The sequence below is a fragment of the Ahaetulla prasina genome, chromosome 6 (genome assembly GCF_028640845.1).
Source record: "Ahaetulla prasina isolate Xishuangbanna chromosome 6, ASM2864084v1, whole genome shotgun sequence".
Taxonomy (NCBI): Eukaryota; Metazoa; Chordata; class Lepidosauria; order Squamata; family Colubridae; genus Ahaetulla; species Ahaetulla prasina.
Window position 1 is genome coordinate 6,281,202 of NC_080544.1, and position 23,049 is coordinate 6,304,250.

General features: G+C 46.2%; 1 protein-coding gene across 10 annotated transcripts in view; it reads right to left on the bottom strand.

Moving 5' to 3' along the window:
- Positions 1-23,049, bottom strand: part of ANK3 (ankyrin 3) — a 345,627-nt gene that overhangs the window by 22,524 nt on the left and 300,054 nt on the right. For 5 of the 10 annotated variants that reach the window (XM_058189397.1, XM_058189394.1, XM_058189395.1 and 2 more), the window contains 3 exons: positions 21,237-21,359; positions 20,656-20,682; positions 16,975-17,056 (listed from right to left, as the gene is read on the bottom strand). In XM_058189397.1, the coding sequence (XP_058045380.1) occupies positions 16,975-17,056; positions 20,656-20,682; positions 21,237-21,359 (232 nt within the window). Of the gene's footprint in view, positions 7,669-16,974; positions 17,057-20,655; positions 20,683-21,236; positions 21,360-23,049 lie in introns of all 10 variants that reach the window. The other 5 variants (XM_058189398.1, XM_058189399.1, XM_058189396.1 and 2 more) reach the window with 2 other exon arrangements.

A 23,049-nucleotide genomic window follows, 5' to 3' on the forward strand; every position in this document is an offset into this window, starting at 1 on the left:
CAGTCCTTCTCTTACTCCTCCTCATCCTCCTCCTCCTGTCACTGTCGGACTTTTCAATCTTTGATTTTAAAGGTGCTGCCTCTGTTCTCATATCTCTAGCGGGCTTCGTTGCAATGGATGGCTGGAAAACTTGAGTGGCTTCGGACAGGGATGTGGTTCTTGAGGTACTATCTTCTTCTTCCTCCTCCTCCTCCTCCTCCACCTCCTCAGATACTCCTGGTGGCATTTTTTTCTGTTCATCAGATAGTCGGTCGACAAGCTTTAAAGCCTCACCGCTAATTCCCTTAAAATATTCAATAGAATGTTTACATACCTCCCTAAGCTGACCTTGCTTTGCTTTAACAGTTGTTGCGGCTGCGGCAGTGACGGTGGTGGTGGTGGTGGTAGATCTTACCTTTAATGGTAATTTAGAAGGAAAAGAGTTGGCCTTGCTTCTCTCTACCTGCCCTTGGCTTTGAGCTGGTGGCATTTTTCTAGCTAAGGCCAGGCTATGCCTCTGCGTGTTTTTTATGGGAATCTTAGACCTCCCCTCTACGGGTAGAGAAGAGCTGCACGGCTTCCTTGGGTCAACTCGCCTAGCCTCCCTGACATGACTCCCCCTGCCGGTCTGGCTAATGCTATGCAGCACTGCGTCTTTGGCTTTTACGGGAAGCCGGGAGCGTGTTCGATTCCCAACTGGTTCGGAGGGCGCCTGCTGCTCTCTGAGTCTTTTCTGCTTACAGTCTCCTTGGGTTGCACCGGGACCGTTTCCTGAAGGGTGTTTCATTGGATTAGCTTTCTGGGTGGGACATTTGGACTCAAAGTGTTCATTTAGCACTACTGTACAAGTAAGGTGATTGGTAGGTGTGGTGCATGGGTCCAAATTGTTGTTGTTATTAAAATTATCTTTTGGAAAATCATACTTTTCTGCTTCCCTACTGCTGGTCTGGTTAAGCACAGCCGTGTCTGCGACCTCCTCTACAGCTTCGCAGTCTAAGCCCTGAGTCCCTGGTGTCACCGTCTCTAGCTTATCTGACATTTCCCCAGACATGTCTTTCTTCAGCGTCATGGTGGAAGCCGAAATGCCCATTTTAATCGGGGTGCGCAATTTGGGATCGACTTTAGAAGCGTGAAGCGCCATGGACGATTTCTCCAGTGAGCTACAACCAGGTGTTGCTTCCATGCCATCTCCACTGGCCTGGAGGATGAGCTTAGGTTCAACTGTTGGCGTTTCTACTTCTCTCTCTACGGTTTTCTCTACCGTTTTGTCCCCTGACTGCGGCTGTGTGATGGCAGTGACTTTATTGTTATCCCCTTCCCCCTTGTCCCCTGACTTCCCTTCAGAAGTATGCTCACCAATCTGAAAAAATTGGAGTCTTTCTTCAACAAAATCCCTCTTGCTCATGTCAATTGCACCACTGCGAGTCATCTCAAACATCTTCCCTTCATGAAACGGGAAGGGGTTGGGCTCACTAGTTGGGGTACTTTCATCTGTCGGTGTCCTAGCGGGCGTCGTGTCTGGGGTGGTGGCTGGAGACCTGTCTTCCACTGCCAGGCCAAAAGGCTTGGTGTCATCATCCCTGCTTTTGGATTCAAAGACTTCATCATCTCCACGGTTACTGGACCAAGGGTCAAAATCTAGGCTCTTGGTGGCTATAGTTTTAAAAGGAGTGGCAAACTCTTCGTCTACTTTGTAACTGAAATACGTGTCAGGAAACACTGTCCTATCAGGATGTCGGCCTTCCAAAGTGAAGAACTGCGCCCCCGGCTTTTGTTCAGCCTTATCGACATTTTTTTCAGCTGCTGGACATTTTGATAAGGGTTTCTTCTTTTCCTCAGAGCCGACTTTTTCCTCCTCCTCAATAATTTCCAGCTTACTTTGGCTAAAACTCCGATCAGTCTGCTTCAAGATGCCTTCAGTAGCCCAGATATCTTTTTTAGTTTCTACTGCTGGATACGCGTGCTTGGAATCACTCTCGGTCAGCCCATCGTCCTCATCTTGCAGGTCATACCCATCGAGAGAGTCAATTTCGGTAGCATCTGTATCGTGGGAGAATTCTGCGGTGGTCGCTATTGAGCACTCGGTAACTGACTGGTCATTGTTCCCATTGGGTGCCACATCATTCTGGGGAGATTCAAGAGCCAAATCAAATTCATTGGGCTTTCTGGTCTCCTTCATTTCAGAGAATTTGCGTGCGGTGATCTCCTTCCGGTCATCTTCGATATCGTTCAGTTTAAACATGTATCTTTTAATTGGAACGGGCTGATACAAAGACTCGTCATCGCTGGAGTCGCTTAGATCTTCTCCTGGCAGCACAGGAGAAGGGGGCTGAACGCGGATGACTGGTTCAGCCAGCTGACGCCTCTCAAGTTCATCCTGAAGGTTGACTTCTGTCAGCTCCATGTCACTCTCAGAGGAGGGACGCGGCTTTTCTGGCTCTGAATGATCAGCATCTAATGGAGGAGGTGGTGGAAATTCAATGTAGGCCACCCGGTTTCCCTTCGGCCTTTTGTTAGATTCCCTGTCCAAGTTAATGGGCAGCTCTTGCTCAATTGGGGGAGACTGTTTTATGGAGGTGGACTTGGCTTCGGCCTCCTCCTCAGACTCCTCCGACACCTCAGGGATTGGGCTCGGTTTGCCGGGTATATAAGCAATGAGTGAATCGGGTGTTTTGGAGGTAAACTCGTAACTCACTTCCTCTGAGCTTGGTGTCTCTGGGGTTAGGGGGCTTTTCCCAGAACTGTCCATAAAGGACACCTGTTCTAAGGTGTCATCCTCTGGGCTACCTTGGGGGGAGGGAAGCTGCTTCTGCTGCCTGGTGGTATAGAACCCCCCTCTCGTCTCTTGCACTGTCTTACTTTCCTGACTTACAATCTTTTTGACCGTTCCTTGCTGTACCTCTCTTTCATACTGCCTCCCTACCTGAACAAAACTGACATAAACAGGTAGTGTTTTTATCTCCTTTGCTGCTTCCTCTGTTGCTAAAGGGGATGGTTTCATCAGGTCAAATTTCTTTGCGGGAGACAGTTTCCCTGGGCTAACTTCTAAGGAATCGGGTGTCTTATTGGGGGATGACTTTGCCTCCCCGTGAGGAGGACTTAACTGGAAGCAACTGAGTTGCCTGGCGCTGGCTGGACTACATTCTACCCCTTTCTTTGGTTCCATCCCATCGAATTGTCCCTCTACTTTTTCCTTATCCATTCTGATGTGGGGCAAGCGAGTTGGCAGTTCGTGGCGTGCAGTTGGGGACTGTCCTTCAAGAACACCACCTGCCAACATAGTTTGCTCTTCTGAAACTCTTTCTGGAATATGGGGTGCCATCGGTGGTTCTTTTCTCTTAGAAATCCTATCCCTCACTTCACTGGGATAGTCCCCTTCTCTGACAAGGTATTCTCTATAAAGCACCTTTTTGGATGGAGACTTTACATTCACTTCCTTCACCTCCTTAGAACCTGATCCATTTGTGGACACTTTCTGCTCATATTCAGTCACAGTGATCAGTTCACCAGATTTGGCCAGATCTTTAGTCTCAAGAGGGTCAATCTGGTTTTCTTTGACTACATCTTGCACAAGCACATGGGAAAGTTTTTCTCTCTGGGCTTTAGGGGAAGATGTCCCAGGACTTTCCCATGTCCTATAAATCTTTTTATCCCAGTGCCCCTTGGCTGGGACAGGCACCGCACTGGCACCATAGGCCAAGCCCTTCACCTTTTGCTCTGCAAAGGCCGAAACGGTCTTGCTTGGAATGTCATCCTTGGCCTTGGGGACCTTCAGAGGAGATGCATCCTCAATAATTTTGCCTTTGCCCCTGGGGCCATCTTGGAAGCAGCCGGCAGGAGGTTCCTTCTGCAATGCTAAGTTCCCATCCACCAGGTCTATCTCTTTGGCCTGTTTTTCTCGGGAGTAAAACTGATAGACTGGGAGCTTGCTGTCCTGCAACTTTTTCACTGGGATTTTAGATGGCGCATCCAGCTTTTTCTCCTCTGGAAGCATCTCCTTACTTTTGGAGCCTAGGCTCTGTTCAAATTTTAGCCTAATGGAGCTGAGCTTGGATTGCTTCAGCTGGAACCCAGTTGGCAGAGTCTCTGGGATTTTGCTTTTCTGAGCTGCTCCCTTCAAATCTTTGCTCAGCTGAGAGAGAATCTGCCTCTCTGGGCTGCTGGGCAAACTGGCTGCCTTCCTCTCCTCAGGTTTTGGCCAGCTCTTCCCATCCTGAGCACAGACTCCTCCTCCTGCCCAGTCGCTTTGTGACTCAGAAGCAGTCACCTTCTCCGGACTGCTGCTTGCTGATCTAAGGCCCACACCAGCTTCTCTCCCATTCCTTTTCTGCTGCTTCTTTGGTGATTTCAGCTCATCGTTCAGTTTCTCTGTCTTGTCCCGGAAGAACTGCGATACTTCGGTCAGCTTTTCTTCAGCCTCCTTAACCGTCCTGTCCACCCTGTCTTCATACATCAACTTTTCTCTACCTCTGTCTAATCTGTTCTCGGCAAAACGCATCCACATAGCATGCTTTGGGCTACTAACATCTCCGGAATAATGCAACACTGTCACTTTCTCATAAGGATCATCTTTTGATATTTTACCCACACCATTTTCTGATATCTCTTTAGAGATTTTGGTGAGGATGTCTTGTGGGGATGCTGGGGCTATTTTTTCTCTGGATCGTTTATCAGGCCCCTGAAAGTCTGAGCTAAGGGGGGGGACATGGTCAGTAACTGACTCCTCGGTGTCTGAGTAAGACACATCTAGCTTTTCTGAGAGAAGCATTTTCTCAGCAAACCTGTAAGATTCCCCTCTTAGTTCTGACAACTCATCGTCATGGTACTCTACTGAGTGCTGACTCAAAAGCTTCAAGGTTTTGTACGAGTCATCAGACATAAGTTGGGCAGAACTAGGGCGACTGTCTTCTTCCTGGGAGACAGGAGTGTTTACTCTAGAAGATTCCAAATAAGAATGCAGGGACTCTTCGGCTGTCAGTTCTTCTTCTTCGGGCTGACCTTGTTCATCCGAACAAGGAAGGGCCTCCTGCTTTTCCACATCCCCTTGGGACAAGTCTTTCTGATATACATACATTTCTTTCTCTGGATGCTTTTTGGTTTCTCTAATAATGACTTCAGTAGGCTCAGACTGATTACCTTTTTCAATATGGACCTCTATTATACGCTCCAGTTTGGGTTTCATTTTGTAGTCCTTCTCTGCGGGCTGGGGTGACATTTCAGTGGATTTGCCAGCCTCTGGGGAGACCGAAGACTTATGCTCAAACAGACCTGCCAGCTCCTTGGAAGGGTCCCGTCCTGACTGAAAAGCTTTCATGATGTCGTGAACAGACATGGTTTCCTCAATTCTCTCTGAAGGACTCTGAGTGCATGGGGGTTTGTGGTAAACCATTCTGGTGGTGGTACTTATGTGGGTTTCTTCTTTCACACGGACACCTTTAGCCAGGGCACACTCGTCTTCGCTACTGGCCTTCACTTGAAAGGCGTTCCCCTTCCCCTTCAGGGAGCCGCCATTGGGCCGGGGCTCCAGCTCCATAAAGGTGCTGACCACTTTGGGTGAGGGCGGTTCTTCTGCATGAGGCTCAGAGGCCTCTCCCCCCAATGAGGGTTCATAGCTACGGATCACGTGCACCACTTCAGTCCTGGTCTCCGTGATCACAGGAGGGAGCGGCACCTCATGGAAAAGGGGCTTTGGCCCCGTGCTTTCTGCACTCTGCGGGGCTGAAGGGGTTTTCTCGCTCCTGGTCTCAAAGCCACTATCGGACAAAGGACTTTTATCTTGATCATGCTGGGAAAAGTCATCGGGAGACTCCAAAACAGTGTCAGTTCCAAAAAGGGAATCAGCGATTTTACACAATTCTTTCTCAGAAGTGGATGGCCTCACGGAGGCTGGCGGCATTTTAAGTTTATGTTCTTGTAGTGCAATGGCTGGTTTTAGAACCCTTTTCTGCCTCTCTTCCCCTTCCCTTCTCCCGTCATCAAACTTGTACTTTAAACTCGCCAGGGAGCTACTGCCAATGTCATTTGTTAGGTAATCAATGACTTTGCTCAAGTTGTAATCCTTTTCGGAGACAGCCTTGGCTTTGAGCTGCACCTTTTCTGGGATAGTCAGAGGAGGGATGATCATGCCCTGGCATCTGGCTTCGTCAATCTCACCTGCACTGAACTCTACCCATTCCTCCTCAGAGGAGTGTCCTTTATCGTTCTGAGAGAGTTTGGCTGAGGCTTTATTCTCTACACAGACATCTTTTTTCAGTATCTCGCTAACTTTGACTAGGTCCTCTTTGACTTTCTCAACAAGCTTAAAAGGTTCTTCATCATCTATTCTACCCTCTTTGGCCAGCTCTGGTTGGAACGCCTTCTCCTCCATTACATCTGTCTGCAATATTGCTGTCATTCTCATTAGGTCCTCTTTCATCTCAGCCACATCTTTTAATATCTCCTGACTAGAAGATAAAGATGACGGTGTGGACAACTTAAGGGCGGAGGGTGCTAAGAACAAAGATGATTTGACGGGAGAGGAGGTTCGGTTAAAGGGAGATTGGGTGCATGTCTCTGTAGTCAATGTTTTAAGAGGCGAGAGCAAGGCAGCTGCTGATTTGGCCAGGGAGGGTGTCTCGGGGAGCTTCTTTAGTGCTGGTTCTGACAAAACATTGACTACAGAATAGACTGGCACCGTGATGGTTGATGAAGTTACTGACGAGGTAGTTGCTGAGATTGACCCGAGAGACGCATAGAGCACCCCAGTGGAAGGAGCTCTGATTGACTGAAAGGCGGACGGAGTTGAAGACACGTGCGACCTGAGTGGAGAAAATGGCTTTGCAGGAGTCGCCGGCAGCATTTTCTCAACTGTGTCACTGGCTGCTTTAACGGCACAGCTTGCGGAAGCGGCTGTCACCCCCATCTTCTCCTGAAAGGCAGCCGTGGCCTTGGGACCGCCGATCAAGCTGATGGGAGATGGGTATTTCAAAGGTGATATGGATCCGTTCACCATGGCCACCTCTGTGTGCCCAACCGTGTGTTTCACGGGGGATGCGGCCATTGTGACTTTAGAGGGTGACACAGCGTCAGCTGCTGATTTAGCAGGAGACGCCACCGATTTTAATGGTGAAGACAAGAGAGGAGAGGCTGATGTCATGATGGACTTAAATGGCAGGCCTGAAGAATACATGTTAAGGTTAGATTTAGGAGAGGCCGGAGGCGTCATGGTAATGGATGACCTCTCTAAGAGAGACCCAGCTGTGGTCACAGGAGATGTCCGAGTGGGGAACACAGAAGCCGACACCAGCCCTTTCAAACCAGCAGCTTCCGTGACGATAGGAGCTCTGACAAAGGACCCGGGAGTAACTTGCACATTATAGGGAGGCTGGGAGACCATGGTTTTCATAGGCGAGATTGTCCGAAAGGATCTAATTGGAGAAGCTACATCACTAACGGATTTAACGGAAGATGTGGTGGAGGCTCCTAGCGTGGATTTGATGGGCGAAGCAGAGGAAACCGACCAGATTGACTTTAATGGGGAAGCGGTTGGTGTGTTAGAAGACGAGCTGGAGAGGGAAGTGAAGCCCGATTTGCTTTGTCCAGGCACAGTGATGGGTGCTGTGGTCCATGACTGATAGGGTCTTGCGGACAAGAATGGCTTGTAGGAATAGGTGGTGGGTAGGGATCTCGTAGCCGTGGCACTCCGTTCAACTGTTTCTTAAGTGGTTAAACCAAAATAATATATAGAGATATATAAAACGTAAAAATCAACAAAAATGGTTGAAAAACAGAGAGACCAGAGAAGAAAATTGGTCAGTAAACGTTTTGTAATATTACAAAAAAAGCAAATACAATTGTTTGTATGAAATCAGAATGAAACAGGTAACAATCAATGGCTAACAGGAGGGGAAAAAATAGGAATGAGCCATGTAATTATGGATAATCAAAAATGTTTATAAAAAGGGAAATGGAAAAAGACAAGAAATGAAAAACAGAAAAGCACAAGGCAACCGAATCTGCAGACAATGAAGAAAACAGAAAAGGCTAAAAAACAGAAGTCCACGCTGGTCCAAAGTAACAGCCACAACCAAAAATTCTTCTCTCACTTCCTATTGACTTTCTGATGTGCTGAACTTGAAGTTTTAAATCTTTCAGTTCCATTTGCCTGTTAATTTATATGTCTTTGCTGCTAGCAAGGGTCAAAATTTCCTCAGGATTGTCTACTTTTAAGAGCTTTAACCATTTTGTTAAGTTCTTGTATAGGCTTGTGCGTGTGACTCTGAGCAACTTGGCTTGAGAAACACTCCCAAATCTTTCATGCAGAGCCCCCTCCCCCACCCCAAAATCTCTCAAAGTGACAGGCAATTGATGTGCAAAGTGTGAAGCCAGGGGGAATAAAGTCAGACCTCTCTCCCATGCACGCTTGGTTAATGCTTCAGGCTCACAAAGCCAATAAGAGCAAGAGCTTCTCTGACTCAAAGATTAAAACAACAATGAAAAAAAAAATCCTCTGAAAGTCGAATTATTCATGCAACAGTCCTTTAGCTTGGTAAAACGTAAATAAAAAGCTTCATGTGGAATGACTTTAACAAGCATTTGTCATACAGAAAAAAAGAGTACAATTAATGAAAAAACATGGCAAGCGAAGCAACCAAAACTTTTCACTTTTATTCATGCATGATTTATCATGTCAAAACAAGCATGAGGAATAAAATGACATGTGCGGTGTGTGCTATGCAGAATACATCAATATTCAGAATTATTTCCACAGAAAACATTTTAAAAGAAGAGCCCGCTTTTTCTACAAGGCCGAATGTCTTGGTACCTTTTGAGAATAGATTTTCAAAGCAAGGAATTACAAAATTCATATCCCACATTTAAAAGCAAATGATGTTATTTGTGAAAATGGTTTTCCTGGCTTCTCTACTGCTGATTTGAGCATGATAATTTAATCTGATCCCGAGATTAAAATGGGATTATTAAAATGTACCACTTTTAAAAACACCTTCCAAAGACAACTGAATTTATCCTAAGTTTAAGTTCCAAGACTGAACTGTCAAGCCTAAGAACAGCAACTCTAGGAAAGGCTACAGTCCTATCATTGGACTTCAAAGTTCCTATTTCATAAGATACAAGTGATGATTTGATTTGATTCATTCATTCATTCATTCCGGGGTTACGCCAACTCCCCGACCTCCGAACCTTCAAGCGGGAATTGAAGACTCTACTATTTAATCGTGCGGGACTAGCCTAAGTGTGTTTTAATTAATTTATTATAATTTTAAATTTTAAAGGGTTTTATATCAGTCTAAGACCGTTTTAGCTAATTAGGCCTATTAAATATTTCGTTTTAAATTCGTTTTAATCCGTTATTTATATTTTGTATATTTTGTGTTTTTAATATGGCTGTAAACCACCCTGAATCCTTCGGGAGAAGGGCGGTATAGAAATTAAATTATATTATATTATCACCGCCCTGAGTCTTCGGAGAAGGGCGGTATAAAAATATGAATATATATATATATTTGTTTTCTGAGGTTTTCACAGGTGTTTGTATGTAGGTCTTTGGTTGTTCGGGTTTTCTCCCGTGTAAAATTGGAAATGTCTTGGCAACGTTTCGACGAAGTCTCATTCGTCATCTTCAGGCTTCAGCCGTGGTTCTGGGAGCGATGTGTGATGGCAGCTGTTTCTTCCTTTTAACTGCTAGTGGGGGTTTGAACTGATTGGGTGGGAGCGTGGCTGTGCTCTGATTGGATGGAGGTTTTTTTGTGCTCTGATTGGCTGGGGGTGTGTCCTGTTTGGGTGGGGGCTTGGTTGTGCTCAATTTAGTCTGTGTTGCAGGGGGATTTGAGCTGGTGAGCTGCATAGCTGTTGTTTGGCTTTGTGGTGGTGCTACATCTTCATAGTGGGTGTCAGTCTGCTGCATGTATGGATTGGAGGGGTTTGAAATGGCTAATGTTGCAGCTGCGGTCTGGCTTCTGGTCCTTGGTCGTGCTTCATGATCAGTGTGGGTTTGGGTCTGCTTTCTGGGTGGATGTGCGGTGGTGACATCCTGTGTGGACCTCGTGAGTGTGGGTCTGGTGTCATTCCTCGTGTTAGGGACTCGTTTGTCAATAAGGGCGGGTTTCCAAATGGCTGGTAGGCGGGAGGTATCATCTCATTTGTTCATGCTGTGTGGGCATTTTTCTATCTCAATGGCTTCTCTGATTATTCTGTTGTTAAAGTGTTCAGTTTTGGCGATAGTTCTGGTCTTTTTAAAGTCAATATCATGTCCTGTGACTTTAAAGTGTTGGACCAGGGAAGAAGTTGGTTCCTCTTTTTTGACTGAGTTCTTGTGTTCTTCAATGCGTGCACTTATTCTTCTGTTGGTTTGTCCAATGTATGTGGTGGGGCAGGCGGTGCATGGGATTTCATATACTCCTTGATTTTCTAACTCAATTTTGTCTTTGGGGTTTCTTAGGATGGTGGATATTTTTCGGTTTGTGCAGAATGCTGTCTTGATGTTGTGTTTGTGGAGGATCTTGCTGATTCTGTCTGTGGTGCCTTTTATATATGGGAGGAGGGCTGTGCTGTTTTCTTGTTCTCTGTCTTGGATTTTAGTGGGGGGTTCTTTTTGGATTAGCTTGGTAATCTTATTTCTTTGGAATCCATTGGATGTTAGTACGTTAGTGAGAGTGTCTAGTTCGGTTTTTAGGTGTTGTTCGTCAGCTAAGCATTTTGTTCTGGAGATGAGTGTCTTGGCTACGGAGTTGATCTGTGCTGGGTGGTGGTGTGAGAGTGCGTGCAGATAGCGGTTTGTGTGTGTTTTCTTCTGGTAGATGGTGTGTCCTAGGGAGCCATTGGGTTTCCTGTAGACTAAGACATCCAGGAAGGGAAGTTGGTTGTTAGAAGCACGAAGCTGAAGCCTGAAGATGACGAATGAGACTTCATCGAAACGTTGCCAAGACATTTCCAATTTTACACGGGAGAAAACCCAAACAACCAAAGACCTATATATATATATATATATATATAATATTATTATTCATCTCAATTTTGGCACTGCCCCGATTCCAGAGTGATTCTGGGAGGCACCGACATGGAGGCATCAGATGATGCGACCTCTATAAAAAGAAGGTCAGCTTCAAATTAGGAGATTCTTAGCCACATTGATGGAGTTTTATCACCAGCTTCTTCTAGTAGAGAGACTGGCAGCGTCTGGTACAGAGGTGGTATTCTGCCGGTTTGCACCAGTTTGCTCAAACCATTGGCAGAAATTTGGCCATGGTCGCCGAACCAGTAGCGATGGCTGACTGGCCATGCCCCCATGCCGCCATGTTCATCGCCGCCAGGTTCTTCATGCACACGCATCTCATTGCCTTGCAAGTCCAATGGGATGCACATGCACGAAGAATATGGCGGTGACGGCAGCAGCTTTTTCCGTGACCTCCGGTACTTTTTCGCGGCTTGCAGTCAGCCACCGCAGCTGCAAGGCAGCTCTCAAAGAGGCAGTGGCTGAAAGGCTTCTTTGCCAGCTGCTTTCCAGCAGCAACAGCTGGCTGGGGGCCACCACAAACTCCAGTCAGCTTGCCTTCCGGAGTCTGGACCAGCCGCCGTGGAAAGTAAGCAGCCTGAATAAAGAGGCGGTGGTAGGGGAGAAAGCGGGGCTAGGGCTGGGGCTGCTAAAGGAGGAGAAACAGGGATGACTGGTAAAGGGACGGCAGGGGTAGATAGGTGGAAATTCCAAAAATTTTCTTACCTTTTCCTATGGGATGGCTAGGTGGGGGGGGGGAGGTCATGTGACTGAGTGGGTGTGAATGATGTCAAGTTGGCCATGCCCACTCAGTCACATGCCCCTCCCCACTGGTCTGGTAGGTAAGAATGCTCGTTGTTTAATTTCCCATGTGTTCTTATGTTAAGGGAACTGGGGGGAAATGCAATGAGGTCCAATGATAATCCAGTGCCAGCAGTTGGGAGCTCTGTGTCTGTGACGCCAATGTTTTCTTATATAGTAGCTAGAATTTTCCAATGCAGGAATGTAAAAAATGTAAACAAGTTTGTATGTTGAACATACAAACAAACAAACTGCTATGCAGCGGAAAATGTAAGCCGAGAGGACACCAAGATTTAATCCAGAAGATATGCGTTTGAGAATCGGCTACAATAGTCAGAGACTGCCAACTGCTGACCATAGCTCATGTTACCACATCACGCGGAGTCTCTGGAAAGCTTTGAAGAGCTGAGCTTGCTGAGGGGAACTCTGACACGTGAGCTAAAAAAAAAAATGACAATGGACCAAAAAAGGCCCAGAGTGCTGCTAATTTTGCATCCATGGAATGCCTGGGTCACACAGGCTTTGAAGGAAAGGGAGGACCATTGCCCTGAGCCCTATCCCTGAAAGTTCTAATTAATCTATGACACGCTGATATTAAATTGATAAAGGCATAACCTCCATGTCAATGAAATAACCTTCTCATATGCTTTTGTTAAATATTAAATTAATATAATATTTCAAATCAATCTGGCCATTTTCCTAGTAGGTTTGCATCATCGTATAATTAAATTTTAATTTAAAATTCTATGTATCTATTCACTGTACAGTTGACCCTATAGAAGACCATTGGTTGGACTTCTGTAAGATTAACTGTACAGTGAATAAATATAGAATTTTAAATTGAAATTCCAACCTTTAATTCCATAGGTTGGAATTCTGTGACTAAGGTTGATAATACTTTGGTCCAATATATCAATGTAAAATCCAATTCCTATGTGGAGGCCTATAATACAAATACACAGGGAGACCCAGATTTCGTGCCTGTTAAGTGTTGTTAACTATAAGCAAAAGGGAGATTTTTATTAGGAAATTCGTGCCATTCCAGAGTGATTCTGGGAGGCACCGACATGGGGGCATCAGATGATGCGACCTCTATAAAAAGAAGGTCAGCTTCAAATTAGGAGATTCTTAGCCACATTGATGGAGTTTTATCACCAGCTTCTTCTAGTAGAGAGACTGGCAGCGTCTGGTACAGAGGTGGTATTCTGCCGGTTTGCACCAGTTTGCTCAAACCATTGGCAGAAATTTGGCCATGGTCGCCGAACCAGTAGCGATGGCTGACTGGCCATGCCCCCATGCCGCCATGTTCATCGCCGCCAGGTTCTTCATGCACACGCATCTCATTGCCTTGCAAGTCCAATGGGATGCACATGCACGAAGAATATGGCGGTGACGGCAGCAGCTTTTTCCGTGACCTCCGGTACTTTTTCGTGGCTTGCAGTCAGCCACCGCAGCTGCAAGGCAGCTCTCAAAGAGGCAGTGGCTGAAAGGCTTCTTTGCCAGCTGCTTTCCAGCAGCAACAGCTGGCTGGGGGCCACCACAAACTCCAGTCAGCTTGCCTTCCGGAGTCTGGACCAGCCGCCGTGGAAAGTAAGCAGCCTGAATAAAGAGGCGGTGGTAGGGGAGAAAGCGGGGCTAGGGCTGGGGCTGCTAAAGGAGGAGAAACAGGGGTGACTGGTAAAGGGACGGCAGGGGTAGATAGGTGGAAATTCCAAAAATTTTCTTACCTTTTCCTATGGGATGGCTAGGTGGGGGGGGGAGGTCATGTGACTGAGTGGGTGTGAATGATGTCAAGTTGGCCATGCCCACTCAGTCACATGCCCCTCCCCACTGGTCTGGTAGGTAAGAATGCTCGTTGTTTAATTTCCCATGTGTTCTTATGTTAAGGGAACTGGGGGGAAATGCAATGAGGTCCAATGATAATCCAGTGCCAGCAGTTGGGAGCTCTGTGTCTGTGACGCCAATGTTTTCTTATATAGTAGCTAGAATTTTCCAATGCAGGAATATAAAAAATGTAAACAAGTTTGTATGTTGAACATACAAACAAACAAACTGCTATGCAGCGGAAAATGTAAGCCGAGAGGGCACCAAGATTTAATCCAGAAGATATGCGTTTGAGAATCGGCTACAATAGTCAGAGACTGCCAACTGCTGACCATAGCTCATGTTACCACATCACGCGGAGTCTCTGGAAAGCTTTGAAGAGCTGAGCTTGCTGAGGGAACTCTGACACGTGAGCTAAAAAAAAAAATGACAATGGACCAAAAAAGGCCCAGAGTGCTGCTAATTTTGCATCCATGGAATGCCTGGGTCACACAGGCTTTGAAGGAAAGGGAGGACCATTGCCCTGAGCCCTATCCCTGAAAGTTCTAATTAATCTATGACACGCTGATATTAAATTGATAAAGGCATAACCTCCATGTCAATGAAATAACCTTCTCATATGCTTTTGTTAAATATTAAATTAATATAATATTTCAAATCAATCTGGCCATTTTCCTAGTAGGTTTGCATCATCGTATAATTAAATTTTAATTTAAAATTCTATGTATCTATTCACTGTACAGTTGACCCTATAGAAGTCCATTGGTTGGACTTCTGTAAGATTAACTGTACAGTGAATAAATATAGAATTTTAAATTGAAATTCCAACCTTTAATTCCATAGGTTGGAATTCTGTGACTAAGGCTGATAATACTTTGGTCCAATATATCAATGTAAAATCCAATTCCTATGTGGAGGCCTATAATACAAATACACAGGGAGACCCAGATTTCGTGCCTGTTAAGTGTTGTTAACTATAAGCAAAAGGGAGATTTTTATTAGGAAATTCGTGCCATTCCAGAGCAGAAGTGCTCTAAGCAGTTACTTTTTCTAAAGTAAGCTTAACTTGAGAGCGGCTCAGTATAATATCTAGTTCAGGGGTGTCAAACTCAAGGCCCAGGGGCTGCTTAGATCTGGCCCACAAGGCCTCTCTGGAAAGAGTGAAGGACCAGCCCGCGGTGCCTCTGCCAGCAAAAACAGAGTTTGGGAAGGCTGTGTGTGGCCCCTGCGAGCTCTGCTTTCATTGGCAGAGGGCTGCAGGAGGCCATTGCAGCCAAAACGGAGCTCGGGAGCCTGTTTTTACTGGAAGAGCCCTCAGGCCACCACAGGCGCCCCTAACACGAGTGACACCAAGCTGGCCACGCCCCCCTGTCCAAGCCCACCCTGGGCCCTGAGGTCAAACAACAACCCTAATGTGGGCCTCAATGAAATCAAGTTTGACATCCCTGGTTTACATCATAGTTCAGGGGTGTCAAACACAAAGTCCAAGGGGTAATTAGATTTGGCCCACAAGGCCTCCCTGGAAACAGCAAAGGACCAGCCCAAGGTGCATCTGCCAGCAAAAATGGAGCTCGGGAGGGCTACACGCGGCCATCCTGAGCTCCATTTTCGCTGGCAGAGGGTTGCTGGAGGCCATTGCAGCTGAAAATGGAGCTCGCGAAGGCCGCACGCAGCCATCCTGAGCTCCGTTTTCGCTGGCAGAGGGTTGCTGGAGGCCATTGCAGCTGAAAATGGAGCTCGCGAAGGCCGCACGCAGCCATCCTGAGCTCCGTTTTCGCTGGCAGAGGGTTGCTGGAGGCCATTGCAGCTGAAAATGGAGCTCGCGAAGGCCGCGCAGCCATCCTGAGCTCCGTTTTCGCTGGCAGAGGGTTGCTGGAGGCCATTGCAGCTGAAAATGGAGCTCGCGAAGGCCGCGCGCAGCCATCCTGAGCTCCGTTTTCGCTGGCAGAGGGTTGCTGGAGGCCATTGCAGCTGAAAATGGAGCTCGCGAAGGCGCGCAGCCATCCTGAGCTCCGTTTTGGCTGGCAGAGGTTGCTGGAGGCCATTGCAGCTGAAAATGGAGCTCGCGAAGGCGCGCAGCCATCCTGAGCTCCGTTTTCGCTGGCAGAGGTTGCTGGAGGCCATTGCAGGCTGAAAATGGAGCTCGCGAAGGCCGCACGCAGCCATCCTGAGCTCCGTTTTCGCTGGCAGAGGTTGCTGGAGGCCATTGCAGGCGAAAATGGAGCTCGCGAAGGCGCGCAGCCATCCTGAGCTCCGTTTTCGCTGGCAGAGGTTGCTGGAGGCCATTGCAGCTGAAAATGGAGCTCAAGGCCGCACGCAGCCATCCTGAGCTCCGTTTTCGCTGGCAGAGGTTGCTGGAGGCCATTGCAGCTGAAAATGGAGCTCAAGGCCGCACGCAGCCATCCTGAGCTCCGTTTTCGCTGGCAGAGGGTTGCTGGAGGCCATTGCAGCTGAAAATGGAGCTCGCGAAGGCCGCACGCAGCCATCCTGAGCTCCGTTTTGGCTGGCAGAGGGTTGCTGAGGCCATTGCAGCTGAAAATGGAGCTCGCGAAGGCGCGCAGCCATCCTGAGCTCCGTTTTCGCTGGCAGAGGGTTGCTGGAGGCCATTGCAGCTGAAAATGGAGCTCGAAGGCCGCGCAGCCATCCTGAGCTCCGTTTTCGCTGGCAGAGGGTTGCTGGAGGCCATTGCAGCTGAAAATGGAGCTCGCGAAGGCCGCACGCAGCCATCCTGAGCTCCGTTTTCGCTGGCAGAGGGTTGCTGGAGGCCATTGCAGCTGAAAATGGAGCTCGCGAAGGCCGCACGCAGCCATCCTGAGCTCCGTTTTCGCTGGCAGAGGGTTGCTGGAGGCCATTGCAGCCGAAAATGGAGCTCAGGAGCCCGTTTTCGCTGGCAGAGCGCTCAGGCCACCCACAGGCACCCCCAAAACAAATGACATTGAGCTGGCCACGCCCACTCTGCCCCCCCCCAGGTCAAACACAATGCTGATACGGCTCTGAGTGAAAATGAGTTTGACACCCCTGATGTAGTTGGTTCCCAACTGAAACACCCCGGTGTGCACCTTTGGATTAGCTGTTAATCATGAGATATCACCCTCTCTGGAAAAGGAGCCAGACCAACTTCTTTGGCTAGGTAAGCACAGAAAACCAATTCTCCACAAACAGATTCATGTGGTCCACGGATATGTCAAAAGAAAATACGATTGGTGTCCTTGTTTGAGTTTCTCAAAGTTGTTTGTGCTCAAGAAGAGCGCTTGAATAATTGGAGGGCGTTGCCTACTAAATCACACCTCTTCCAATGACATAAAATGCAACGTTGATAGAAAAAATGTCTCTTTTTAATGAAAAATTAGTTTACAATCTTAGTATATTAGGAAACTCACTCATGCCAGGCTCAGTCAGATAGCTGTAGCGCTTACGTAGAGCGAGGGACACAAAGTTCTGTCTGCGGTCGGTCTTCTCCGTCTGTAAGAAAACATATTTCTTCTTGGAACTTGGAAGAGACATCCCCCTTGAAAGCAGATGCCCTTCTGTATTTCAATCACGGTCTTATTAACAGAAAATAACTAAAAAAATAACAGAGTAAAAGGGTTGGAAGGGACCTTCGAGGTCTTCTAGTCCAGGGGTCTCCAACCTTGGCAATTTTAAGACTTGTGGACTTCAACTCCCATAATTCCTCAGCCAGCTTTTCTGGGAGTTAAAGTCCACAAGTCTTAAAGTTGCCAAGGTTGGAGACCCCTATTCTAGTCCAACCCAAGCAGTAAACCCCATGCTATTTCGTTGTCCCAGCCTTGTTTTAAAGCAGCAGTCAAGACCGGCAAAGACCTGCTTTAAAAAACAGGGAATATTCTCCTCATCCCATTCCCAGGCTTAAAAAGGCCTCAGGGATCCGGTGGTGCCTAAAGAAAAAAAATTCTTCCACTTAAGGGCTAGAAAGCGATATTGACTACCTACAGGCTACACAATCTGGTTTTATCTTTTCCTGGCCCTGCAATTCAGAACAACCAACTTTCCATACGACGAAGCCCCCTCCTCGCCCACCCTTCCAGCTGATCTCCACTTAGGTGTGTTTTGATCCAGTTTCAAAGCTTGCATTTTGAACAGTTAAGTATGTGCTTAGTGGGGCCTGCAAGAAATAGAAAAATGGAAGGATAGTTCACCTTACAAAGGGGGAGGGTCCAGTTTCTGCAAATTCTATTGGCGTATCTTAAAAGTTCAATTTAAGATGAAATAAATTTCACCTTTCTCTTATTCAGCTTAATTGTTCATGTAACTGGGCATATATTATGGTCGCTTTCTGTGGTTACTAGAAGATGGATGGCCACAGCTCCATTCTCCATATTGGGGGGCAAAAAAGAGAAAGGAAGAACAGGTACCCTCGGGGTTAACTATGATTTAACCTAGTATGACCTGATCTGGGACATATCCCTTCCCCTGCCTCCTTCAGCTCCTCATCATGGAGAGCAGAATGAACCCAGGGCCTTCTGGCCTAGCTCAGTTGCTACCCCAATGTCCTAAATTCATGATGCATTGGATCCACAATGAAACAGGGAGGAATAACAATGTGGGAAGAAGCTGAATCCCAAAACTTGCCATCCATAATGTCATTCCTAAACTACACAGGTGCAGCCTTTGAAGTCACATTTTATGGAGCGGAATCATGCAAAGCATTTGCAAGACGGCTTTGATGTGAGCCAAGCACCCTTCCTTTAAGGCGGGCACGCTGATCTACTACAGTGGTGCGAGCGCTTTCCCATGAGCGCGTGTCCAAGTGCAACTACAGTTTTGTCTGTGTCAGGACTGGATCACGGAGGCAACCTAAGTAGGCCTCTGAAGCATCAGTGCTGAGTCTTCCAATGGATGTGACCGCCTTTGAAGAAGGACACTTTTCACACAATGCCTTGACCTGGGATCACCTAGCAAGGCTAAGCCTTAATGGTCATATCACAATGTCCCCTTGGTATAAGCTCTTCCATCACATTGCACAGTGACATCACAGCGATTATTTCTGGCTACCAATGAGAGCACCCACACACAAGGTTACAGTTATACACCGAACAAATTTGGGGCAGATTTAATTGAGGCCAATCAAATACTTCTGCCAAAATCAATTTGCACAGAAAGCACATATATGACAAGGTACACCCACTTTAAGGTGAATACAGAAAGGACGAATAAAAGGCACGGAAGGTTTTTCTTTCAATATGCACAAAGGCAAGGATGGGGGATTAGAAAAACCAGCTTTCAGCAGCTACTATTCTGTATCCCTATATACGTTTCATACTTTCATTTAGCAATGGTTATAAAAGAAGCAAATTGATTGGGTGCATTTAAAGGATGTTAGCTTGGAACTGATAGAAAATAGTTATTTGATAGCTGGGAAGGGTACCAGAATGGTTGAACATCCCAAGTGATTTAAAGATGCTGGAATTGGTGATTTAAGTTCCATTAACTGTAAAGGCAGCATAAAGCCCATGTTTAACTCTGCTCAAATTATTGAGTTTAACATACTTGACTCAAGCTGATTCATGATTTTTTTTCATATAATGTCCCCTTATTAAGCCAATATGAAACAGTTGGCACAACTATAAATCTCACTGAGACAGCCTTCCTCCTCCTCTTCCTCCTTGTACTTGGCCAATAACTGGCAGTTTTGCACCAAGAACCAAGGTCCTGACCAGATATCTTCAGTGCGGTCCTTTCCAAAAGGGTTGTGACTAACATGTCAGAACAGCTGATAATTCAGGTCACTGTAACCCCAATTAATGTGGAAGGCATCAGGTTTAGATATTCACAAGTGCATTCTTGAATGTTAACTCTTTGTGGTTTAGACACTGTAGAAGATTTGAGAGAGATGTTTGTGTGTGTGTGTGTGTGTGTGTGTGCCTATAGAGAAAGGGTTATAATAATAAAGGGTTATATACCATATTTTTCGGACTATAAGACGTTCCGGAATATAAGACACACTTACCTGGGGGAGGAAAACAAGAAAAAAATCTGCCTCTGCCTCCCAGCAATTTGCCTCCTTGCAGCAAACAGCAAGTTTCCTTTTCCTTTTCAGCACAGCCTGATTAGTACAAGAAAAAAAGAAATCTGCCTCTGCCTCCCAGCAATTTGCCTCCTTGCAGCAAATGGGGCACGCAGCAATAGGCAATGGCAATCCCTGCAGCCTGAAACAGCTGAGGGTCAGGAGGCCGATCCAACTGACAATCAGCTGCTTGTGCTAATCAGGCTCTGCCGAAGCTGAAACAGGCTGTTTGCTGCAAGGAGGCAAATTGCTGGGAGGCAGAGGCCAAAGGGTGGGGGTCAGTGGGTGGGCGGGGCTACATTCAGTGTATAAGCCACACCCAAATTTTCACCCTCTTTTTTTGAGGGGGGGAGTGTGTCTTATACTCTGAAAAATATGGTAAATTGTATATTGAAAGTTTGAAGAGGAAGTCAACATGTGATTTTAAATGAATAAAATGGTTTTCTGTTTATTGGAAGGAAAATGCACTATTTTCCTGGGGGAGTCAGATAAGGTGACACAGATTTAGCAAATGTGACTGCAGTTTGCATGAGTTGCACTTATTTATGTGTAAAGGTGGATCAATGGGGGTTCATGCAGATCCATCCCCCTTCTGACCTGATTTAAAGTTCTCAGATATGTTTGTGTCCTGCCTCATAAAAGCCTGGTGCTGGAATAAGAGAATTTGGTAAGTCCCAGCTACCCACAAGGAGCTTTTAGCTGAGGACAGGTCATAGGAAAGTACAGACCACTGACTGACCCTGGTAAGTGGTATTTCCCTCCACAAATACTTGCGCAAAATGTGGCTCAATTTTTTGCATGGTAGGAGGAGGAGCGGCGAGGCTGAATGTGAAATCTAAGAAGAAAAGTGCCTGTGTTGCTCTAAGCAATATGTGGTACATCATTGGATGTTTGCCATCTTTCTATTTTACAGGAAAGCATAAACAGGCATAGAGTTTGAGAATTTGGGGTAGAAAAACCTTACTGCAGGGTGACAGAAATTTGAATGTAAGCTCTTGATTACAGTAAAGGTAAAATAAAAAGTGTTTTGTATTACCTCATCATCTTGATCTGATTCTGTTTCCTTTGGGTCCCAAGATGAATTGCAGAGACAAGGAATATTATAACAAACAGCAGGGAAAAGAATATCAGGATATGAAAAAGTCCGAGTAAGGGAGCACAAAAATGCAAGCTAATTCATCATAGACAAAGCAAACCAATGTCAACAACAACAAATAATAGGTTAACAAACAAAACTCTACATCAAAATGCAAATCAACGTATGACAATTACTCAGAGCAGAAAGTCTAGGAACTCTAAGCAGAAGCAGGATCTATGAAGAAAATTTCCCAGCCTAAAAACAACAGAAACTACGGCAACTGGGAATTTTTAAAATGCTTTCTGCTGAAAGTGTGCAAAACATTCCGAGTCCAAAATTTTTGAGCTCAGAATCGTTTGGCGCAGGACATTTCGAACTCGAGATATTTTCCACACGTCTACTTTCTGCGTACACGAAAACAGTTAAGACATAGGGAGGCCGGCTTCATCCAAGGAGGGCAAGACAGTCATTCCTATTGGTAACATGTACTAACTCTTAATGCTGCTACCGGGGATATTAAGCTGCCCCGTGGGCTGTACCTTTTTATATGCTGGCAGGGTGATATTCAAGTTGCAAACGGCTGTCTGTGGCAGACCCTTGGTGGTCTTTGGCTCTTTCAGAAAGGATAAGCGGCCGCAAGGCTCTTGGCTGGTGTCTCTGATCTACAAGTCAGTAAGACATCACACATCAGGTTGGAAGAAGGGCTCTGGTTTGCATTTCCACTACATTTAGTTTGCCAATTTAACCAAAAGAAAAACTGTCCAAGAATAGGAGGAGTTTCCTTGAATACACACTAAGACGGGATCCCCATCTATGCCCCTACAGTACACATTAGCTTCCCAGAGAGGTTGTGCTCTTTTCTTCCCACACTAGGTTGCCAAAGTCCAATCTTGGGACAGCATGAGGTTCCCCAATTGTCCAAGCTTCATAAAGCTGCAGGAGTTGGTCAAAGTTTGGAAGCATTTTTCCTTACAGCCAACTTTTCTTCATAACAGACTTATGTGACTGCTGCCCTTTAAGAAACAAAGCCCCATCGTGAATAATAATCCTTGGAATCAGAGATTATAACTATTTCAGAGATTGTAACTATGCAGCTGCGCGGGTGATAGAGGGAGCTTTGCGTTGCTCCCGTGTAACACCGCTCCTGCGCAGACTGCACTGGCTGCCTGTGGCCTTTCGGGTGCACTTTAAGGTTTTGGTCACTACCTTTAAAGCGCTCCATGGCTTAGGGCCTGGGTACTTACGGGATCGCCTGCTGTTACCTCATGCCTCCCACCGACCCGTACGCTCTCACAGAGAGGGACTTCTCAGGGTGCCGTCCGCCAAGCAATGTCGGCTGGCGGCCCCCAGGGGAAGAGCCTTCTCTGTGGGGGCTCCCACCCTATGGAACAAACTTCCCCCGGGTTTACGCCAAATACCTGACCTTCGGACCTTCCGCCGCGAATTGAAAACACATCTATTTATTCGCGCAGGGCTGGCTTAAATTTTATTGGTTTTAAATTTTCTATTATTAATTTTAAGGGGTTTTTAGTTTTATATATTTTAAAGTTTTTAGGCCAATTATATAATAAGTTTTTTAATCTGTATTTTAATTGTATATTGTACCGTTTGTTTTACTTTGGCTGTACACCGCCCTGAGTCCTTCGGGAGAAGGGCGGTATAAAAATCGAATAAATAATAATAATAACAATAACAACAATTATTATTATTATTATTATTATTATTATTATTATTATTATTATTATTATTATTATTATTATTATTATTATTATTATTTCACACCATCATGAATGGGTGTTGTGGCCCGCCGGCAGCCAGCAGAGCTGGCAGCAGAGTCAGACAGTGAGGAGGTTGGGGAGGAACTAGGGCCAGTCCTGGGGCCTGGGGAAAGCTCAGACAAAGGCTCTGCATCAGAGGTAGAGAGGGAGTTAGACAGCAGCGAGACAGAGGAACAGCTGGAGCCCATTCCCAGTGTGCGCATGCGCAGAGCTGCCAGAAGACAAGAACTACTCAGAAAGCAGGGTTGACTCAGGAGTAAGGCCACACCTTGGAGATGATTGGCCCCTCCCATAGGAAATAAAAGAGGAGCAAACAGGGAGGGGGCTTTTGCAAGAAACAATTCCTTCATCCCATGACTCTGAGAGACTCTGTGCCAAGTTTTGCCTTGTACTGAGGTTGGAAATAAGTTACGTGGCAGCTTGCCAAGCGAGATAAGGTCTATGTTGATAAATATTCCTTTGAAAAATTGTTTGGACAAACCTTGCTGACTGTGAATGAGCGTAATTCACAATCATGTAAATAAAAGAGGTTTAGCGGGGACCAATTCCTGCCTCCTACTTGTTAAGGGAGCCT